This window comes from Arvicola amphibius, chromosome 6 (assembly GCF_903992535.2).
Source record: "Arvicola amphibius chromosome 6, mArvAmp1.2, whole genome shotgun sequence".
Taxonomy (NCBI): Eukaryota; Metazoa; Chordata; class Mammalia; order Rodentia; family Cricetidae; genus Arvicola; species Arvicola amphibius.
This window is the reverse complement of record NC_052052.2, coordinates 132318941-132341188: the sequence shown is the minus strand read 5'-3', so window position 1 is coordinate 132341188 and position 22248 is coordinate 132318941. Positions and strand designations below refer to the sequence as shown.

General features: G+C 45.5%; 2 protein-coding genes across 2 annotated transcripts in view; both read left to right on the top strand.

Moving 5' to 3' along the window:
* Positions 1-22248, top strand: part of LOC119816685 (serpin B6-like) — a 120992-nt gene that overhangs the window by 93100 nt on the left and 5644 nt on the right. Inside the window, exons 3-4 of the mRNA XM_038333545.1 lie at positions 18884-19058; positions 20826-20978. Coding sequence (XP_038189473.1) covers positions 18894-19058; positions 20826-20978 — 318 coding nt within the window. The 5' untranslated portion in view covers positions 18884-18893. The remainder of the gene's footprint in view (positions 1-18883; positions 19059-20825; positions 20979-22248) is intronic.
* On the top strand, positions 4032-12687 carry LOC119816687 (serpin B6-like). The gene is made up of 6 exons (XM_038333549.1): positions 4032-4228; positions 5497-5649; positions 7743-7860; positions 9589-9731; positions 11700-11855; positions 12156-12687. Exons 1-6 carry the CDS (start codon positions 4064-4066, stop codon positions 12555-12557), a joined length of 1137 nt encoding a protein of 378 aa, XP_038189477.1. The 5' UTR covers positions 4032-4063; the 3' UTR covers positions 12558-12687.

The following is a 22248-nucleotide window of genomic DNA, read 5'->3' as shown; positions in this document are numbered from 1 at the left end:
ACAGACCTGACAGTGAAGTAAACAGATAGCCAGAACCATGGTCATGGTAATGAGGCTGAGAGGATAACCAAAGACTTCTGCTGTCTCCAGATGCATGTACTCCTGCCCCCACTACATGTAGCATATTTAAAAACCTAAAATCATAGGGATCAGTCACATGCACACAAAGGAATACTGTATAGCTGGGGAAAAGAATAAGCAAGATCTCTGTTTCATATGGAGGTGTCAGGGTCTGAAGCCCCAACATAAAGACTACTTTCCCCTAACTCGACCGGTATGGAGGCACGGGAAATAATGAGACACAGTTCACACAGCAATATCAGAAGGGCATCTCAGGCTTCATTTATTCCTGATGATCTACCTGCGTTTATTATCAAACACTTTTTATTTCCCCAGGTAAACCAGGGTGGAAACTCATTAATATTCTCTTTCGGGGGGGGGCGGGGGCGCAGGCGCACCATCACACCTGCAGCTCAGTCACCAGCTTGGAATCCACACCTCTCTCCAGGCAATCTACATATTAACAAAAGAGAAGGAGAAATACATCCTGAGCCTTTTTTTGCCAGTGGTTTGGCAGGATGGCAGCTGCCCTTGGAAACTAAGCATGGCCAGAGAGAGAACCTGGATGCAAATATCTTGTATGAAATATGGGCCTACATGGAGGGAGCTATATAACACTCAACACATACACATACATACACACTCACACATACCCAGCACCCACATACATATACATACACACACATACACACACAGACATACACATATACCCAGTACATACACACATACATACACACACACATACACACATATATCCAGCACACACATACACACACAGACATACACATATACCCAGTACATATACACACATACATACACACACAGACACACACACATACACACAGACCATCCAGAATTATTGATCACAGAATGTTAGTCTTTTTACAAAAGGGAAAATTAGAGTTCTATGTAGAATTTTAATATATCCACATTCATCTTATATACACACAGTATTTTTGCATAAAAATGCTGGAAGGATAAAATGGAATAAAATCTTGGAGTGGAGGGGCTGGAAAGATGTCTAAGGGCTAAGAGCAGGTACTGCTTTTCCAGAGGACCACAGTCTAATTCCCAGCTCACAACTCCAGTTCCAGGGGTCATCACGCTCTTTTCTTCCCTCTGAAGGCACTGAGGTCATGGACACGAACCCATATTAGACACAGTATACACACACAATTATCTAAAATCTTAAAAACAAGCAAAAAAAAAACCCTCTTAAAATTAGAGTGGAATAAATGACAGATGGGCTGAGGAGGGATAGTAAAATGTTCTGAGAATTCCTTTGCTTCTTGAGTACTTCAAAGATAAAACTTTACAGCTGGGGTGGCCTCCTGGTTTTGTACCAACATTCTAGGCAGAGGGGCCAAGGTCGCTGGTTAACATTCTATAAATTAGGACAGCCCTCACAGAAATAGCCACTGTAACTGTGAACATGGTCATTGGTGGGAACCCTAGGTTTAGGGTAAGGGCAAAGGAGACAGCAAAGAATCTGATGTTTTAGAGCTGACCTTTCCTTAAAGGTTTAAAACCGGACCAGCATTCTCCCCACCAGCTCAGCCTGCTTCCTAGAAGGAACACAAGATGGCAGACAGGGTTTTCATTTTCATCTATGTGAAATATCAGTGCTTCTAAGACTGACTTTTCCAGAATGGAGTAGTGGAGTCTTTGGACATGGGCACTGACCGCTTCTCTGTTTCTGTGCCAGCGGGACAGGCGCTCTGCCTTCACCCCAGTAAAGTCTTTTACCCCTCACTTTAAACTTCTGTCCTGCTCTGTCACATTTATGTCCATCCCCCCAATGCTGGTATACTTCTGGTGTCACTAAGGCTGACAAACGGTCTAAAGGGCACAGTAAACAGGCTGTAGAAAACCACCCAGAGATTCCAGCCTGAGTTTAATAACATTACTGCATTCCTATAGCAGAGAGTTAGCCAAAGCCTTAGGAAAGTACCAGAAAGATCAGTGGCAGCTGGCCAGGAGCCCGAGGATGGGCTAGGTGGTAGGACATCAGTAGCTTCCCTGGCCCTTCCCTTGGCTAAGGGGTGTGGCCCAGCCTCCAGCCTCAGCCAGCTTCCCACTCTCCTCAGGTATTTGAGGCAAGTGGAGCAGCCAGAACCTCCTTATCTCTACTCTGCTTACTTCTTACCAGGAAACAGAGTCGAGGTATGCTCTGCTGTGGGCTAGATGTGTGCTAGCCCTGGCACGGGGCTCTGGGGACCTGGGACACTGAGGACACGAGGTCTGGGGACGCTGGCGGGTGTAGCACGTGGCAAGGTCCCAGCTTGGGTTCCCTGTGCTGCTCAGCGGCTTAGGTGGCTGGTGATGCAGCTTGGTTAGTAGCCTTCTGGTTCTTGCCGGTTGGTGTTGTGGCCGCCCTTCCAGATCCTCCAGCGTCCTTAGAGGAGGAGGCTGGCACAGAATGGGGGCAACTCAGAGCCGGCCTGGCTGATGTGCCGGGGTCTGAGGCTACAGGTGACCACTCATGTTTTCTGTCATGAGTGAACCTGGAGACATCGGAGACGCGGGCTGTTGACTCACTGTGTCAGGTCTTGGGATCTGGTGTGGGTGTGGGTGGTGTTCGGAGAGAGGCCAAAGGCTGGGTGCTTAGACCCCTCTATCCTTTCCAGTGTGCCTGGGTCTCCCAGTGGCGAGGCCCCAGCTGTGCTAGGAAGTCCTGACAAATCTTCAGTAGTAGAGGGAAGCCTTAAAACATAAATACTTATGAGAAACCATATTACTTGGTACAATTTGCAACTCACATAGAGGAAAACTCAAGTAATAATATTGCAGAGAGATTTCATGGAAGGAGGGAACCTGGAATTTGGAAGGGGTCTTGCAAATCCACATGAAGGTGGGATTGAAGCCCAAAGTTATTTTAGCTAGACACACGTGCTTGAGCACAATAGGAGTAAGTGCCTGGTGCTAGGTCTCAGTGGGATTACAGGATGACCTTGAACTAGGCAGTCTTAGTCTTGTTTCTGCAGAAAGAGGATGCTCCCTGACTTTTAATTCAATCCCAGGAAACCTCTAAAGGAAGCCTGGCCATACGGGTCAAATTTACATGGACACGTTTTGGTCTCTGGGGGTTCGATATAATTTCTTTACTGAGCATTGGATTGTTATACTGTCAGGACTGCTTTGTGTTCCTTCACTATTCTCAATTAAAATTTCTTGTCCTGATTTCCTTACTCAATCCACTCTTCCTTTCCATTTGCATCCCAACCAGTCTTGAAATAGAGAGCATTCTTCCGTACCTTCCCCAAGGCTATGATTGCAGGTATTGTGGCTGGCCACAGTCCTTTGATCTAGAGAAACCGTTTCTCTGAATTAATTTTTTTCTTGCCTGTCTTCCAATTAACACCCTCTTTTATAAGGCAGCATGTGATTCCATTTAGTCACTATTTGAATTGTGCAAGGTATTTCATTTTAAGATCCATAATCCTTACTGCAAAGTCTCTTCCAGGGTGAAGACACTTTCCCAGGTTGCAGGGTTTGGAACCTGGGTGTCTTTGGGTTCTTTGATCAGCTGACTACAGCTGTAGCTGTAAAGCTGTGCTGTGTATTCTGTTCTCATCACTAAAACTGGGTACCTTCTCTTTCCTGCAGCCTGTTATTTCCCTTTCCCATGCTCTGAGCTCCCAGTCACTGCTCAGGGGAGCTGATGGGAAATCATAGAACTGTTGTACCATCTAACTGGGGAAAAGGAATTTGACAGCTGTGTGCAGATGATGTCAGAGCTGCCAGGCCCTGCTTCTAGAGCTGCCTGCTCCCAGGCTGCACTGCTGCATTTGGGGACATCCTGGCTGGTGGGTCAGGCACTGACCCGAGTTAGCCCAGCAGGGCGGTATCATTTCCTGCAAGTCCCTTTACTTTCCAGGTGGGCATTTCCCCTTTGTTCACGGAGCCCCAGCATCTCTGTATGAATGAGAGTGAAGATTCAGCCCATACATCAGCCCGTATGTATGTGATACTGATTTCAATTCCTCATTCCAGACTGGCTATCATGGATCTTCTTCGGGAAGCCAACAGCACCTTTGCCTTAAACCTTTTGAAAATCCTGGGTGAAGACAGCTTGAAAAATCTGTTTTTCTCACCCATGAGCATCTCCTCAGCCCTGGCCATGGTCTTCATGGGGGCAAAGGGAAACACTGCAAGTCAGATGGTTCAGGTAAGCGGTACCATTTCTCAGCAGCTAAATGCCACGAACTGTCAGTCGAGCTGGTCCTCCACATTCTCAGTCTCAAGAAAAAATCCATCTTGAGGAGCAAATGGAATGAAATGGCTGAGGGCCATGGTTGGAGACTTGAGAGGAAGGAGGCGCCTATACCTGTTAGGGCCCTATCACTGACTCCTCGGTGCTCACAGTATGGATGTGAGGGTTAGCTTGAGTAAAACACCAAAGGGTGGCACCAGGGTCCTCTGTGATGCCACTGTCTTCTCTCTGGCCCTAATGAATTTTAGCTTTTTCACAGGTAAGGAATTCTCGAATGGGTCAGCCTTGACTGGAAGGCCAGGGTAATGTCCATTAGGGCTCCTCTTGGACCGAGTGCTTTAGCTACAGAGGTTTCTGAACTAGAGACAGGCTGTCCTGGCATTCGAGGAGGAGACTACCTTGGGCTATGACTTTGCTTTCTGGATTAATTCTTTGCAGTACCTTTTTGTTTTTACAACACATACTGTGCTGTTGCTTTCTCAGCCTGAAGAGAGTTAGGGCATACAGACTTGCCTTCAGTTTACACTCTCCCCTTCTCTTTTAATTCCAAGCTATTACAGCCACTGTAGGCAGTTTACCTGTTTCCTCTGGGAGCAGCTGAAGTCATTTGCGTAGCATTTTCAGAGGCTTCAAAGGTCTATGGGATTGTAACTGTCTGGCACCCAGGTGCTCACTGTTGGCTGGGGTCTTGCTTCTCTTTCAAGCTGCTGTACTTGGTGCAGTTACTCCAGAATGTTCCAGGTGGCCTCCTGCAGGATGACTTGGATTTCCTTCCACCATGGTGCCTGGAAACAAGAGCACAAATGTGGCAGCTGCCAGGCCTTTTAAACCCGGGCGTGGAACAGGGTCCCTCTCCTACATTCTGTTGGGCAGGCAGTGCTGGAGCCAGTCTGGACTCTAGAACAGGGAACAAGGATTATGACCTAAGGTCAGACTGCCTGCACTTGAGTTTTAGCAGGTCTGGCTGGTAGCCATGTTTTAAGCCAGAGCACAGTTAGTGGTAATGAAGAGCTGAGCTTGTGAAGGGCCGTGTCTGCTCAGACCAGGGCTGACACAGTTCAGGGGAGGATCCTAGAGAGGGAACAGTCTAGGTACTTTCATCTTTAATTAGGCAGCTCTTTGAGTGGCAGGAAGGATCTATAAGATTTTGAGGATGGGTTTAGTGTTGACTCATTCCCTATAGCTGGGCCTGCTGAAGCTGTGTTTTAATCTGTTGATTTCAGGCACTCTCTTTGGAGAAATGCAGCGGCAATGGCGATGGAGATGTCCACCAGGGCTTCCAGTCACTTCTCACCGAAGTGAACAAGACTGGCACACAGTACTTGCTCAAAACAGCCAACAGGCTCTTCACAGATAAGACTTTTGACCTTCTAGCAGTAAGTATCATGTGGTATGCAGGTCCTCAGAAGCTAAGGATTTACCCTACTTTCTCACCCACTAATATGGTTTTGTGTTTGCTTACGATTTTTGGAACCACACTGCGTATATTGTTCTTGTACAGACTGTCTCAGCAGGAGCCGTCCTCTCCCTCTGCCCCTTCACAAATAAGAGATTTTTATATAGGGTGATGTGTGTGTTCTGCACATACAGAAATTTAGTTGGTGAGAATTTTCTTACCTGTCTTATTTATGTCCTTTTCTTTCCTTCTTTGAATCTCAGTAAAGAATAACTGTTTCATTATTATTGTTGTTATGCTAAATGGCTAGAGATAGCAGCAGAGTGTTCATTTCCATCCCTGTCAGAGGATTGTACAACCTTAATCTTTTAAATTTTGGTCTTGAGAGTTGAGCACACCTAAATCAAAGAAATCTGAAACTCCTGAATGGATCTCAGGTTACATTTCAAGCACCCACATGACAGCTCACAGCCATCTGTAGCTACAGTTGTGCAGAAACTGAAGCCTTTTTCTGGCTTTGCAGACACAGGCCCCCATGGTACACTGATACACACGTAGACATAATACTTATCCACATAAATATATATATATAATCATTTAAATAATAAAATAATCTCTCCAGAACTAATGGTGACCCTTGAGGTATAGCCACTGCTATCTTCTCATTTACAGTGGTTGAGGAAGTATAGAGAACTAGCTCTGCTAAGGCCACACAGCTGCTACCCAGACTGTGCTGTTGAAATCCTCTATCATAATTCTGTTTCCTCAGGTTCTGGAGAGAGAGCTCTTTTGGTAAACAAAATGACTGGTATGAAAGCATGAAGACCCGAGTTTAGCTCCTTAGCACCCACATAGAAACCCAACATGAAGTTTCATGTCTGCCACCTTAGTACTGGGGGATAAAGAGAGGGGTGGATTCCTGGAGGGTACTGGGCAGCCTGGCCAGCTGCATTGCGAGCTCCAGGTTCAGTGGGAGGCTGTCTCAGAAAATAAGGTACAGACAGAGCTCTTGAGAAAGAAACTTCAGGTCACTTTCTAACTGAGACTTCACAAACACTTGCACACATATGTGCCTGTATCCAGACATACACATGTGGGCATGGATTTATGTGTACACACATAAATACACAAATGAAAAATAAAAACAGTTCTCTCAAAGAGGGATTAAATATGTAGTCAAGAGATGAGTTGTATCATAGAAATATTAAGAAGTCATTCCATATACACTGTCAGCACAGAGGGAGTCTCAGCCCATTTACACTGCATGCAGTTCTCTGTTGCAACAACATGGCAGAGTGTGGTGTCATCAACGCCATTGCCATTTTACAGAACATTTCAGCAAATGGCTCGAACTTCTGTTTGTCTTCTGGTTCTGGTGACTGGTTCCCTTTAAGACCTTGTGCTTGCCAGGCTGGTCCTCCACTTCCGGGTTGCACCACTGAACCCCATCCCAACATGCACTGTGTTTTGTGAATTGCTCACTCCCTGAAAATGACCTTCCTGAGATGGTGACTAGGGTCACATAGCTGTTCAAATTCCATAACATGAAGTAAAATAAATTAAAATGAAACATTCAGTTTTATAGCTTCCATGGCCGTTCCCTGGTGTTCTGCGGCTTTAGGTGACACTATTTCGAATGATGCACTTTTGTATTTCTGTTAACACGGAAAACTACGGTAGAAGGTCCAGCCTGTGCACAGTGCAGAGATGCTGTAGCTCTCGTGGGGTTAAGCCTCACTCTGCCCTTGTGGTGCTCTATGAGAGTGACAGCCGCATAAGTACTGCATCTGAGCAAGTCCCGGTTACCTCCTGGAGCCTCAGCTACAGGATCCAGCTGTTCATCATGCTTTTCAGTGGTACTCGGTCCACCAACCACCATCTTACCTCATTAATAAACTGTGGTTAAAGGAAGCTGGATGCAGGAAGGCTGGATTTTATATTCCTCCCACGTATTCATTTGCAAGTCACATCTGTACATCATAAAAATTTGCTTTTCTGCTTTTGTGCATCAAGGATGGAGACTGTCGGTGCTGATCACTTTCGTGGCTGTGTAATTGTGTTGCTCTGTCTCAGTCTTTTAAAGATTCCTGCCGCAAGTTCTACGAAGCAGAGATGGAAGAGCTGGACTTTAAGGGTGATACTGAGCAGTCCCGACAGCACATCAACACCTGGGTGGCCAAAAAGACAGAAGGTGAACACAGAGTTGTTCTGTTCTGTTTGTTTTCAGAGCTGGGACTTGAATCCAGGGTCCTGAGCATGCTGAGCAGGACCTGGGCCCCTGAACTACAGCCAGGTCCCTGTTAAGCAGTTAGCCTCCTTTTGAAAGGTGTGTGTTTGATTGTGTGTTTATTAAGTGTTGTGTTCATCTGTCTGCACCTGCAGTCAGGACAACTCACGGGAATTGGTTTTCTCTTTCTACTTCTGGGTCCTAGGGATTCTACTCAGTTCCTTAGGGTTGTTAGCAGGCACCTTTACCTGCCAGGCCAACTCTCTGTTTCTAGCCTATTTTTTATTTGTTTATTTGAGACAGGGTCTTACTGTGTAGCCTTGGCTGAAACTCACTGTGTAGACCAAATTGGCTTCAAACTCAGAGATCCATCTCCCTCTGCCTCTCCAGTGCTAGAATTAAAGGAATGCATCATCATTCCTGGCTTTGTAGTCTATTGTTGCCTGCCTCTGCCTCCCAATTGCTGGGATTAAAAATGTCTGCCACCACTGCCAAGCATAAGCTCCATTTTATAACTGCTATTCTAGTTTCAATTTATTTTTAGGCTAATACATAAATATGCATGTTGACAAGTTTCCATGTAATTTTTAATGTGCATTCTCTAATGTTCAGATCAAGATAAATATATCTATTACTTCAAATACTTTTAAAATTTGAATTTGTAACCAGCCTATGTTAAAACAGTCTAAAGTTCCTCTTCTAAACTTGTAGGCACAAATTGTGTCTTTCCAGCTCAAGCGTTGCTTTAAATTCTAACTGCCTGTCCAGCATTAACTTTATGTGTTTATTTCAATGATGAAGTTTTTCTTAACAAAATCTTTTGAACTTATTTTTCTTCTCTCTAAAACTTTTTTTAAAGGAGTTTGACTTTGATGCTAGAGAGGTGGCTCAGCAGTTAAATGCCTTTGAACTGGAGAGGTGGCTCAGCAGTTAAGAACCCAGAATGCTTTTGCAGAGGTGCTGAATCGTTTTCCGGCATCTGTCCTAACTTCTTATAATTTCAGTTCCAGGAAATCTAACACTTTGGTACTCTGTGGATATCAGCATGCCAGTCTCTCTCTCTCTCTCTCTCTCTCTCTCTCTCTCTCTCTCTCTCTCTCTCTCTCTCTCACACACACACACACACACACACACGCACACACCAATTAAAAATAAATCTTCAGAAGCAAAAATGATGTCTTGTTGACGCCAGGGTTGTTGCTTTAAGTACAAATGTCCTGCTATTTTGAGAGAAAGTGAAATCTTTTATCCATGCTCCTGACCAGAGCAGGAGGTGGTGCCCTTTGCGTGTGTCATCCAACGCTGTTAGCGCATTGGGTCTTGTCTTTGCCATTGTTTTACTCCTGTGAAGAGACACCATGACTAAAGCAATCCTTATAAATTGGTTTGCTTACAGTCTTAGAAGGCTTAGTTTATGGTCATCACGGCAGGGAACCGGCAGGCCTGGTGCTGGAGCAGTGACAGCTTACATCCTGATCCACAGACAGCAGGCAGAGAGAGAAACTGGGCCTGCTGTGGGCTCTTGAAATCTGAAAACAACATACCTCCTTCAACAAGGCCATACCTACTATTCCTTTCCAAATAATTCCATTAACTGGGAACCAAGCATTCAAATATATGAGCTTATGGAAGCCATTCTCAACCAACTGCCATGTGTTTTTAATTTCTTTTTTTTTTAAATCTTCCTTTCAGATAAAATCACAGAGTTGCTGTCTCGAGATTCATTGAATTCAGACACTCTGTTGGTCCTTGTAAATGCCATCTACTTCAAAGGAAACTGGGAGAAACGGTTTAACAAAGAGGACACCCAGGAGATGCCTTTCAAAGTCTCCAAGGTAAACACAGACAGTAACAGAGGAGACTCCTGGAAGGTCCTCTGTTCACATTGGCTTCTGAAACACAAGGAGGCTGCTTCCTGTAGCCCATGCCCCTCATGTCTCTGGGCAGCTCTGCAGCTAGAACTCCCTCTCTCATCTTTGAGGCCTTTCTCTTCCCCTTTCCTTCTGGTTGTTGTCACTGGTGCCCACAGTCTACATGGCCCTGCTTCTGCCACTGGTCATGGTGTCACTGGCAGCTGCTGAGGCCAAACCTGATGTCAGAGATCTGCCGTGTACTTGAAACAGTCTGTCATATGGCTCTGGAGATGGGAAGGTCTGAACTCCAGATGTCCCTGAAAGCAGCGCATTCCTGGAGATCCCTTCAGTGGTGGGCAGTCCTTTCTTTTCCGTGTCTTCCTAGAAGTGCCGTCTCGTGTCTTCTCCCTCCTTCAGAGGACCACAACTCCAGCTGGTGCCACAAAACATTGCAGTGGGAAAATCACCATTCTTACCCTGCTGGGAAAACAGCAGACGGCAGACACCTGTCTAATGAATGCCTGGCTCATGGTCGGTGTTCAGTAAACACTTAAGCATGTGAAATTCAGTTTTGGTTTATGGTAGAAGCACAAATTTTTGCCTATAGACAATCACACAAAGGATGTTTATATGGGATAGACTCTACATTCAACCTCTTTCTTGTTGGTGTATGCTATTTGCTGATGGTCTAGTGTTTTGTTTTTGTTTTTGTTTTTTGTAAACATATCTATTCTGTCCACTCCTGCCCCGTCTCAGTGCATATACTACTAGGCTGACAAATTAATTACATCACATTCTGGATCAGTAACCAGAACTTATGTCTCCAAGGCAAACTTGAATTTGACGTCCAGGTATCTACAAAATGCATTATATTTCAAGATTTTTTTTTCTTAAACTGTTCTTTATTTCCTGATTAAAATATTTCTGTCTTTGAAATAAGTCATTGACAAGATGTACATTAGGACTTTCTTCAACTGCAAACAAGAGAAACCCAATGAATGAGACCCCAAGAGAAAAGAATGTTGGCCCAGGACATCACAGGTGTTTAGAGATTGGGCCGGTCAGCTTCCTGACACTAAAGTGTGGAGTTGGCCAACTCAATAAGAGACAGGGCTTACTTGACTTAGTGTTAGAAGTTTAAGTCTGTGATGAGATGAACCCATTGTTTTGGGGCCTGTTTTGAAGGTGCTGGAATGGGATTCTAGGAGCAGGTGCTGGAAGAAAATAGCTCACTCCAAGGTTAGGAAGTGAGAAAAAGGAAAAAGTCCAGGATCCCACAATTCCTTTCAAAGGCACATCCTAATGACATAAACACCTCCCTCCGGGCCCACCTCTTAGGAGATTCTACTCCTATGCCAGGCATGGTTGTGCATACCTTTAATCACAATACTTGGGAGGCAGAAGCAGGTAGCTCTCTGACTTCAAGGCCAGCTGACCTGTGTAGCAATTTTAGGCCAACTAGGACTACATAGTGAGACTTTGTCTCAAACAAACAGAATTCTGCCTCCTCTCAGTCTAGCACACCTGAGGACCAAGCCTTGAAGAAGGGGCTTTTGGGGACATGTAAGGTCTAAGCAAGTGTTTGAGAGGCTGATAAAGTACTACAGAAGTCAGTTTAAGTAAATGTACCTAAGGCAGGAGAGATGGCTGGACAGTTAGAAACACATGTTCTTGAAGAGAATCAGAGTTCGAATCCAGTACCATACTGGTGTCTCATAACCATCCATCACTCCAGTTCCAGGGGGATTTGACACCCTCTTCTGAAATACGCAGGCACTAAATGCACGTAGTCAGGTGGTACACATACATATGCTCAGACTGGACACTCATACATTTACAGTATAATATTAAAATAGGCAAGTATTCCTATTGCAGTGTCTTCCTTGATTGAATCTGCCTGATGGGTTCCTTGTGTCTCCTTTCAACTTAATATTTGTCTCTCCTTCACAGAATGAGGAGAAACTTGTGCAAATGATGTTTAAGAAGTCTTCTTTCAAAATGAACTATATTGGAGAGATATCCACTGCGATTCTGTTGCTTCCCTATGCTGGCAATGAGCTGAACATGATCATCATGCTTCCAGATGAGCATGTTGAACTGAAAACGGTAAGGATCATGAGACCTTGATGGAACTGTGAGGGAGAAAGAGTGGCATTTGTGTTTCTGCAGAGGTGACTTTCCTTGGCTCCCATGACCATGTTTTTATCTTCCATTCATTTGTGAGGCTGGGGTGGAACCCAGAGCCTGGAGCCTGCTTGACAAACACTCACCACTGAGCTAAATCCTAGCCCCTCCCAGCTACTGTATTAACTTAAAGCCACACATCCCTGGGCAGTGTAGAGCCTCCCCATCGTCTCAAGTGCCCCGGGTGACAACATTGTCCTAAAGTCTTCAACTCTCTTCTAGGTGGAAAAGGAAATCACTTATGAGAAATTCATAGAGTGGATGAGGCTGGACAAGATGCAGGAACAAAAGGTGGAGGTTTTCCTCCCACGGTTTACACTGGAGGAGAATTATGACATGGAGGACTTCCTGTGCAAGTTGGGCATGACTGATGCCTTTGAGGACAGGGCAGACTTTTCTGGAATATCTTCCAAGCAAAGCTTGTCTCTGTCCAAGGTTGTGCACAAGTCCTTTGTGGAGGTCAATGAGGAGGGCACAGAGGCTGCGGCTGCTACACATGTCAACAAAACAAAGAGATCTCTCAGTGTCACCCCCTGTTTCTGTGCCAACCGCCCCTTCCTTTTCTTCATTCAGCATGTTAAGACCAATGGGATTCTGTTCTGTGGCCGGTTCTCCTCTCCCTGAGGATAAGGTGTTCCTGTCAAGTCTTTTATCCTTTCTCCATGGTTTGCCTGTGACCTAAGTGACCTTATCCATAAGTGCAATGACAATTTTGAAATAAAGTGCATTCTACATCCCAGGGATTTTTCTATGATCTGAAACTGCATTTCTGGGGGTTGTGATGTTGCTAGCTACAGAGCTCATCCTGCTGGAGGACGCTGTGGCTGCCAGCAGAGGCAGCTCTGTGTCCCCTGTGACATGAGAAGAGAAACAGTGCTTCTTTTGGTAGTGTTGGGTTCTTACTCCACTTAAGTTTAAAAAAAAAAGCCACTGAAGCCAGTGAGATGAAGCTCTGAGGAGTGGGCAGCAGGGACGCGCCTCAGACAGTCTCTGTGTATAAATGTGTGCCAAATTTGTGTACACCAGATAGGTGGGGTGAGGAGGGACTCAGCCCAGTGAGAAAAGCTCATTTCCTTATATATCTGTTAGCCCTGTCATATGGTATGACACCTATACATCTTTAGATCTATACTGTCCCTTTCTCCCAAGGGTTGGAAATGTTAGGCCCTTCACAGGAATATAGTTAAGCACAGCTGCATGAATAAACGCAAGGCGACTTTCCAATTATTGATAAACATTACAAATAAAAAGGTGACAGGTTTCTGCTGCTGTGTTGTCACCTGCTGGAAATACCGTAGAAGCATTTGGCAGAAGGGGAACAAATTGAAGGGGGCATGGCCAGTGTTAAAGACTCATGTTGGGGGTGATAAATGGGCTGAGAAAGAAATCAGAGAAACATCACCCTTCACAATAGCCACAAATAGCATAAAATATCTTGGAGTAACTCTAACAAAACAAGTGGAAGACCTGTATGACAAGAACTTTAAATCATTGAAGAAAGAAATTGAAGAAAACACCCGAAAGTGGAAAGATCTCCCATGCTCTTAGGTAGGCAGTATTAACATAGTAAAAATGGCAATCTTACCAAAAGCAAACTACAGATTCAATGCCAGACTAGGTACAGATAGCATTATTGTTTAAAAACCTACACTCGAAGGAACTGATTCATATGCACACAAAGGGATACTGTGCAGACAGAAAAGAGAATAAGGAAGGGTTCTATTTACCGTATTAGAAGGATCTCCAAAACACACACTCCCCTCCCCCCCCCCCCCCCCCCCCCCGCGTGTGTGTGTTGTGTGTATGTCTTTTAAATTTAACTTACAAAAGCAGATAACAAAAAGCTATCCCTTGTTAGGAAAGGTGGAAATTAGAGTTGTCTATAGAATTCTAGTATGCATACATACAGAGTGTGTTTCCCCTAAGGATACACTGGAAGAATAAGCCAGAAACATTGTTAGAGAGACGAGGATCCAAGAAGCGGATGGGAGCGACATTCATTAAGTATTCCTTACGCTTCAGTCCTTTAAAAGTAAAAACTCCCAGCTAGACTGGTAGCCTGGTTTTCTGCTGGTATCTGCTAGGTGGGAGGGGGGGGTTGGCTCGATGGAAAAAGATCTGGAAAGTTCTTCATAGAAGTGTCTATCTTCGCAGATGGAAGGTCTCCAGAGAGGATCGATTTGAGTCTAACTTTTCAGACCCCAGTGCACAATTGACGCAGACCCAGGCACATTCCAGAAAAGACTCTGGAAAAGCAGATCCAAAGCCCTTGGCACGGACAACCAGGCCTTTCTCTGGCTCCAGCCCTCTGACATCCCAAAGCCTGTCGCGTGTGTCAGGAGCCTGGGATCTCACTGTCAGGGCGGGTGGGGTCACATGTGGATTCCTAAGAGAAAGACTGCCACATTCTATGAGGTCAGGATAGCCTGCACAAGTCAGTATGGTCATCGCTGGGAATCTTCAGTTTAGGGCGAGGCAAAAAAGGCAGAGTTGACCTCACCCTTAAACCTGACTGGCATTCTACCCACCAGGTCGCCTTCCCCCCAACAACACCTCTGTGAGATGGCAAACAGAGTTTTTATCATCATTTGGATAAAATACTAGCTCTTCAGTGTCTACTTATTTTGGACCAGAAGATTAAGTAGTGGAATTGTGGAACACCTACCTGTGTTTCCTGTCTGTCTGTCTATCGATCTATGCACCCATTAGCTATTTATTTATTTGCTTATTTATTTATCTATCTATCTGTGCGTGCTAGACAAGTGCTCTCTCCAGCCTCAGCAGCAATACGGTCTTCTTTTCTCTCACTTTAATTCTTCTCTTTTGCTCTGTCCCATTTATGCCCACTAAGTGCTGGCACACTCCGGTGTTGCTAAGGCTGTCATTCAGTCTTGACGAAGGCACAGTGAACAGGTTGGGTGAGACCTCACTCTGGTCCAGTGTAGGAAACCACCCAGAGACTCCAACCTGGATTCGTTCTTGTCCTTGTTTTCCTAGCACCTGCATTCAGTAGGGTGGCCAGGAGCTACACGAAGGGTTGCATTGTTGGGTTGGGTCTCCTGGCTTTTCTCTCTTCTTTTCCTGACCCCCAGGCCTGTGCCTCCGGCTCCAGACTCCACCCACCTCTCCACCCCTCCGAAATTGGAGGCCCAGGGAGCCAGAAGCTCCTTCAGATCTCTGCTCAGTTCCTGGCTGGCCACGGATCCTAGAGTCCAGGGTAAGTTCTGCTAGGGGTAGACTTTGGCGCCGGGCTCTGGGCTGGGGTCATGGGCAGGAGGAGAGTGGGGAGAACCGCAAGAGCCCTAGGATCCTGGCTGGGTTTTCCTGGAGCAGCGTTGCAAAGTGGCACGTGACTTCACTGGGAACACGACCTTGTGATCCAGGCTCGCAGCCGGTTGGGATGCCAGGTGCTCGGGCTCAGCACCTATTGAGGAGGTAGCTTGTGTACGACCTGGTCCCTGTGCGGAAACCCGGAAGCCACATGTGACCCTTCTTGTTCAGACGGTGAGAACCCAGGCTTCTAACACATGAGCAACAGGCATTGGGATTGCAGAGGGCAGGGGCCAGAGAGAAGCCTGGGAGTCTGTGCCAAGGGTGTTGAATCTTTTTTCCTGGAGTGAGTTGTGGTCTTTCTGAGTCATGTGTGAGGCTGGAAAGTTAGGCTCAGACCATAGCTCTTTGAAGACCCTCAGTCTGCAAAGATAGATACTCTTGAGGGACTTTTCAGATCTTTTAGTGTATTTTTTCTTAAGCTCATGTCGGGCAAAGTGTTATGTGATTTTTTGTCTGCCAGGCTAGGAGGGCACGGGAAAAGTTTTGATGTTCGTACCTTTCTGGTGTGGTTTAGGACTGTGATGTGATATTTGATGTGCTGAGTAACTTTGGGTTAGTGATCAGGGATTTTAGTGCTGGGACACGAGGTGACAGGAATGGCTGATGTGGAATTGGTTTTCATGGTAAAAATGAGTTACATCTGCACGTTGGCAGCTCAGCCCAGTGCTCCGCTGTGGGTCTTGGCCTCTTTTTCGAACAGTTGCTGGGTGAAGGTTCTATGGTGATATTTAAGATATTCATCAGTCTGATTACAGGGCAAGGTAATCAGTTTGGGTCCCCTCTCCTCTATTGTTTGTTTAGCTGGGGTCATCCTTGTGAATTCCTTGGAATTTCTCTAGTTCCAGGTTTCTTGCTAGCCCCATATTGGCTCCCTCAATCAATATATCTCTTTCTAAGAGAGGGAGGAGTAAGAATATGAGCAAAGAGGTCAAGACTATGATGGGGACACCCACTGAAAGAGCTTACCTGAGCTAATGGAGCTCACCAACTCTTGCTGGACAGGGAAGGAACCAGCATAGGACCAAACTAGTCTCTCTGAATGTGGGTGACAGTTGTATGGCTGGGGCAGATTGTAGGATCACTGGCAGTGAGACCAGGATTTATCCATACTGATTGTACTGACTTTCTGGGAACCCATTCTCTTTTGATGGATACCTTGCTGAGCTTAGATATAGTAGGGAGGGCCTTGATTCTTCCTTAAAACAGGTGCCTTTCCCTCTCTGAGGAGTGGATGGGAGCTGGGGTGGGATGGAGGGGATGGGAGGAGGAGAGGAGGGAGTGGGAACTGGGATTGGTATGTAAAATGAAAAAAGATAGTTTGTTTTCTCTTTCAAAAAATAAAAAAAGAAAAACACACAAAAACAAACAAACAAACAAACAAAAAAGAGTTACATTGTTTTCTACACCAGATGTCCTGAGTTGCTTTTTTCTCCCTTTCTCCTTGTTTTGTTGATGGACCCAGAGCCTGGTTCTGCCGAGCAAGTGCTCTGCCAGTGGGTCATAGGCCTGTGACTCCTCTTTTTTCTTTAAAATTGTTTTGAGAATTAAAAGCATGAAACATTAGTGTTCCCCTAGTGTCATTGTTAGTGAAGGAATACTACCTGCTTCTAGGAAAACTGGCCTCCTCTACAGGTTCTTAGATTCCTTAATTTTTTTTTCAAGAATAGACAGAGAAAGAATTTCAAAGATGATTTTATTAGAGTCTAGAAGAAAAGCTCCGGAACAGCTTCTGGGAATAGGGAGATAGAGAAGAGGCCAAGAAAAAGCTGCGCTGGCTGATTGGTTTAGGAATGGAGGTTCAGCGAGCAGCCACATGGCGAAAGGGCTTTGCTTCAGAGAAAAAGTGAAAAACTCCACAGAACTAGGGATGGCAATACTTAAGTTGTGTGGCTTAGAACCAGAAAGAAAAAGACAAAAAGGGATGAAAAAGGAAAGATGAGCAGACCAACCAGAGTCCCACAGAAGCTTGGGAGTAACAGTACCAGGCTTGGGTTTCCAGGAAGGAAAGTACACCCTCTCCTTAAGGAGATAATTATTCCTCCTGTATATTTAGCTTGGCATTAGGTGAATGCCCTCTGGGAAGATGGTCTCTTAGCCAGGTGATTAACTCTTTTGTTTTAGAGTAACTTGGAACGTTAATGCACCCAGGCCAGAGGTAAAGAATCCATTCCCGTGGTCAGAAGGAAATAGCTTTTCCGTCATGGGCCTTAACAAAGAACTCTGGCCAGAGCTGCCTCAACATTCCTCCCTCTGAAGAGGCGGCGTTAAATCATTTAGGAGATGGGCTGCAGGTGGAAACAGACTAACTAGCTCTTTACAGCGAAAACCGAGAGATCCAGTTCCACAGCTGTTGGGAAGGACTTGGTATTCGTAGTGGAGTTTGGGCCCACCTAGCCTCCAGGCAAGGGAGATTAGAAACTTGAGCTCCTTTCTGGCATTTCTGGGTAGGGAACCAGGAATGTTAATTACTGGCTTTTGGTGGCCCTGACCTTCAAGTGCTTAGCCAATTTCTACCAGCCTTTTCTTACCAGTCTGGAATACTGGGCTGTGAAGGAATGCTGGGTGAAGTTAGGCAAAGGGTGTGCGCTCTCTCTCTCTCTCTCTCTCTCTCTCTCTCTCTCTGTGTGTGTGTGTGTGTGTGTGTGTGTGTGTGTGTTGTGGGGAGGCAGTTACTTTGTGATAGGACATTTCTGAAGGATGTTTGTACCTTTCTGATGTGGTTTAGGACTATGGTTTGTATTTGATGTACTGAGTAACTTTGGATTAAGGTCTCAGGGCTTTTTGTGTTGGGACCTGAGGTGACAGGAATGGCTAATGTTTTCAGTTTACATTGGGAATGTTCAGGACTACCTTCAGTAACTGCATCCACCATGGCTTGTGTCATAACACAGAGAGGGAACCTTTGTGCCACACTCAGCTCCATAAGCCAAGTTCACCTGGCTCCCTATGTCTGTGTGTGTGTTCTCATGGATTGCACATGTACAATCGACAGACAGAAATCAATACACTTAATCTCAGTACTCAGGAGGCTGAGGCAGAGGGAGGATAGATTGAGGGCAGGCTGGCCTCGTACTCAGAGATCTACCTCCCTTGTATTGTGATTAAAGGTGTGTGCCATCACCTCGGGGCCCAAAGAACGTTGTTATAGTCCAGCCTCGCTGTCCACAGCCATAGTATAAAGCTGTGCTGTGTATTCTGTTCTTAACACTGCAACTGGGTACCTTCTCTTTCCTGCAGCCTGTTACTTCCCTTTCCCATGCTCTGAGCTCCCAGCATCAGGGGAGCTGATGGGAAATCATAGAACTGTTGTACCGTCTAACTGGGGAAAAAGAATTTGACAGCTGCATGCAGATCAAGTCAGAGCTGCCAGGCCCTGCTTCTAGAGCTGCCTGCTCCCAGACTGTACTGCTGCACTTGTGGACATCCTGGCTGGTGGGTCAGGCACTGACCCGAGTTAGCCCAGCAGGGCGGTATCACTTCCTGCAAGTCCCTTTACTTTCCAGGTGGGGATTTCCCCTTTGTTCACGGAGCCCCAGCATCTCTGTGTGAATGAGAGTGAAGATTCAGCCCGCATCAGCCCGTATGTATGTGATACTGATTTCAATTCCTCATTCCAGGCTCGCCATCATGGATCTTCTTCGGGAAGCCAACGGCACCTTTGCCTTAAACCTTTTGAAAATCCTGGGTGGAGACAGCTCGAAAAATGTGTTTTTCTCACCCATGAGCATCTCCTCAGCCCTGGTCATGGTCTTCATGGGGGCAAAGGGAAACACTGCAAGCCAGATGATTCAGGTAGGCAGGTAAATACCACGGACTGTCAGTTGAGCTGGTCCTCCACATTCCACAGTGGTCTTGCAGATGACATAGCGGTGTGACTGGAGGGTTGATAGGAGAGCATGCCACCCCTGCTGGAACCCTAGCTGTAGCATCCTGATCTACTGATGGTGACTGTGTATATGTCAAGGGTTAACTTGGGGCAAAAGTACCAAAGGCGTTGCACCAAGGCTCCCATGACCTCCACTGTCTGCTGTGGTCCCCAAGGATCTCAGCTCTCCTACAGATAAGGGTTTCTCCTAGGATCTTGATGTTTATTCCAAATGGGGTCAGCCTTGGCTGGCAGAGCAGGGCTAGAACCATTGAGACTCTTGTTGGGTGCAGTTCAAGTATATGAACTGCAGAGACAGGCTACTCCAGAATAAGGTGGGGAGTCGGTGAGGGATAAGCAGAGTGCACACTTCCTGAGGTATTAGTCAGCTAGGGCTATGTAACAAATACTACAGATTGGATGACTTAAGTAACATAGAGCATTTTTTTTTATAGTTCTAGAGGCTGAATTCTAAAAATGAAGGAGTAGGAAATCTTGTTTACTGTGGACTGTAAATGGCATCTTTGTCTTCCCTGGATGTTTATTTAGCTCATGGTCTCCTTTTCTTATAGGAACACAAGTCGGATTTGATTTAGCTCATGACAATGAATTCCTTTGTCCCTATAAAGGCTTAGCTCCAAATATAGTCACATTCTGAGGAACTGGGTATCAGATGTCACTATGCCAGTTTGGGGGACACATCAGAACATGGGGAAGAACACATTGCAGTCTCTAAACTGTAGCAGTTCTGAACCACAGCAAAGTGTATGTGCCTAGACTCCTGTATGCCAAGGTTGGAGATACCTTGATTCATCCCAACTTGTGTTTGGACGGCCTCTTTCCTGATCCATGGTCACCCTGGGCTGTGATTTTGCATCCTGGGTTAGTTCTTCACAATGCCCTTCTGATTTTACAGGACAAATTTGTTTCTTCCTCAGCCTTTCTCCTTACTGGCGAGAGTTAGGGCATGAAGGCTTGCCTTCTGTTTAAACTTTCTCTTTCTCTTTTAGTTCCTAGCTATTACAGCCACTGTAGGCAGTTTACCTGTTTCCTCTGGGAGCAGCTGAAGTCATTTGCATAGCGTTTTCAGAGGCTTCAAAGGTCTATGGGATTGTTTCTAAGGTCTGGCACCCAGGTGCTCACTGTTGGCTGGGGTCTTGCTTCTCTTTCAAGCTGCTGTACGTGGTGCAGTTACTCCAGAATGTTCCAGGTGGCCTCCTGCAGGATGACTTGGATTTCCTTCCACCATGGTGCCTGGAAACAAGAGCACAAATGTGGCAGCTGCCAGGCCTTTTAAAGCCCCAGCCTGGAACAGGGTCCCTCTCCTACATTCTGTTGGGCAGACAGTGCTGGAGCCAGTCTGGACTCTAGAGCAGGGAGGACACAGCGTGATCTGAGGTCAGAACTGGCTGCACTTGAGTTTTAGCAGGTCTGGCTGGTAGCCATGCTTGAAGCCAGAGCACAGTTAGTGGACATGAAGAGCTGAGCTTGTGAAAGGCCGTTTCTGCTCAGACCAGGGCTGACAGGGGACAAGGGAGGACCCTGGGGAGGGAACCGTCTAGGTACTTTCATCTTTAATTGCGTGGCTCTTTGAGTGGCAGGAAGGATCTATAAGATTTTGAGGATGGGTTTAGTGTTGACTCATTCCTTATAGCTGGTCCTGCTGAAGCTGTGTTTTAATCTGTTGATTTTAGGCACTCTCTTTGGAGAAATGCAGCGGCAATGGCGATGGAGATGTCCACCAGGGCTTCCAGTCACTTCTCACCGAAGTGAACAAGACTGGCACACAGTACTTGCTCAGAACAGCCAACAGGCTCTTCGGTGAAAAGACTTTTGAGATCTTGGCAGTAAGTATGTGGCATTAAGAGACGGCAGGCTGGAGTTATCCCCTAGCTAATATCTAGACTTATACACACTCATGTGCATTCCTGCAACAACTCTTCACGTGCCCATATGAAATGCACATTTATTTGCCACATATAATCGCACAAATAAAAAATAAAACTAGTTCCCTCAACAGGGAATTAAATATGGAGTGATGAGCTGTTTGATATAAATATTGAGATACAATGTATATGTTATAATATATTATATAAAATATAATGTATAACATATTATATATAAGTCACAACATAGAATACATGTAATTATATTGTCATATAATTATATTACATATTTGTATATTATAGAATGTCTATCTGTATGTTATCTAATAAATTACATGTTATATAAAATTATAAATACTATGTAATAAGTATAACATATAAATATATCAATATATTCCATATACACTGTCAGCACAGAGGGAGTTTCAGCCCATTTACACTGCATGCAGTTCTCTGTTGCAACAACATGGCAGAGTGTGGTGTCATCAACGCCATTGCCATTTTACAGAACATTTCAGCAAATGGCTCGAACTTCTGTTTGTCTTCTGGTTCTGGTGACTGGTTCCCTTTAAGACCTTGTGCTTGCCAGGCTGGTCCTCCACTTCCGGGTTGCACCACTGAACCCCATCCCAACATGCACTGTGTTTTGTGAATTGCTCACTCCCTGAAAATGACCTTCCTGAGATGGTGACTAGGGTCACATAGCTGTTCAAATTCCATATCATGAAGTAAAATAAATTAAAATGAAACATTCAGTTTTATAGCTTCCATGGCCGTTCCCTGGTGTTCTGCGGCTTTAGGTGACACTGTTTCAAATGATGTACTTTTGTATTTCTGTTAACATGGAAAACTGCGGTAGAAGGTCCAGCCTGTGCACAGTGCAGAGATGCTGTAGCTCTCGTGGGGTTAAGCCTCACTCCGCCTATGTGGTGCTCTATGAGAGTGACAGCCGCATAAGTACTGCATCTGAGCATCTTCCCGGTTACCTCCTTGCTCCTTGACTATTACCTCAAGGATCCATCTATTCCTGACATTTTTACTGATACCCATTCTACCACTTCACTTTGTTCATAAACTAAGATTAAGGAGAGCTGGAAAGTGAGAAGTTGGTGTATGGTTACTTTCCTATTGCTGCCACAAAACACAATGGCCAAGGCAATTTACAAAAGAATTCAGGCTTATTGTTTCAGGAGGTTAGAGTCTGTCACCGACATGGCAGGGAGCATGACAG

What these genes read in the sequence shown, in the direction of transcription:
- LOC119816687 (XM_038333549.1), top strand. Translation starts at nt 4,064, where the DNA reads ATGGATCTTCTTCGGGAAGCCAACAGCACCTTTGCCTTAAACCTTTTG. An exon ending in CTGCAAGTCAGATGGTTCAG is followed by an intron (nt 4,229 to 5,496) that starts GTAAGCGGTACC and finishes TGTTGATTTCAG; the next exon opens with GCACTCTCTTTGGAGAAATG. An exon ending in AGACTTTTGACCTTCTAGCA is followed by an intron (nt 5,650 to 7,742) that starts GTAAGTATCATG and finishes GCTCTGTCTCAG; the next exon opens with TCTTTTAAAGATTCCTGCCG.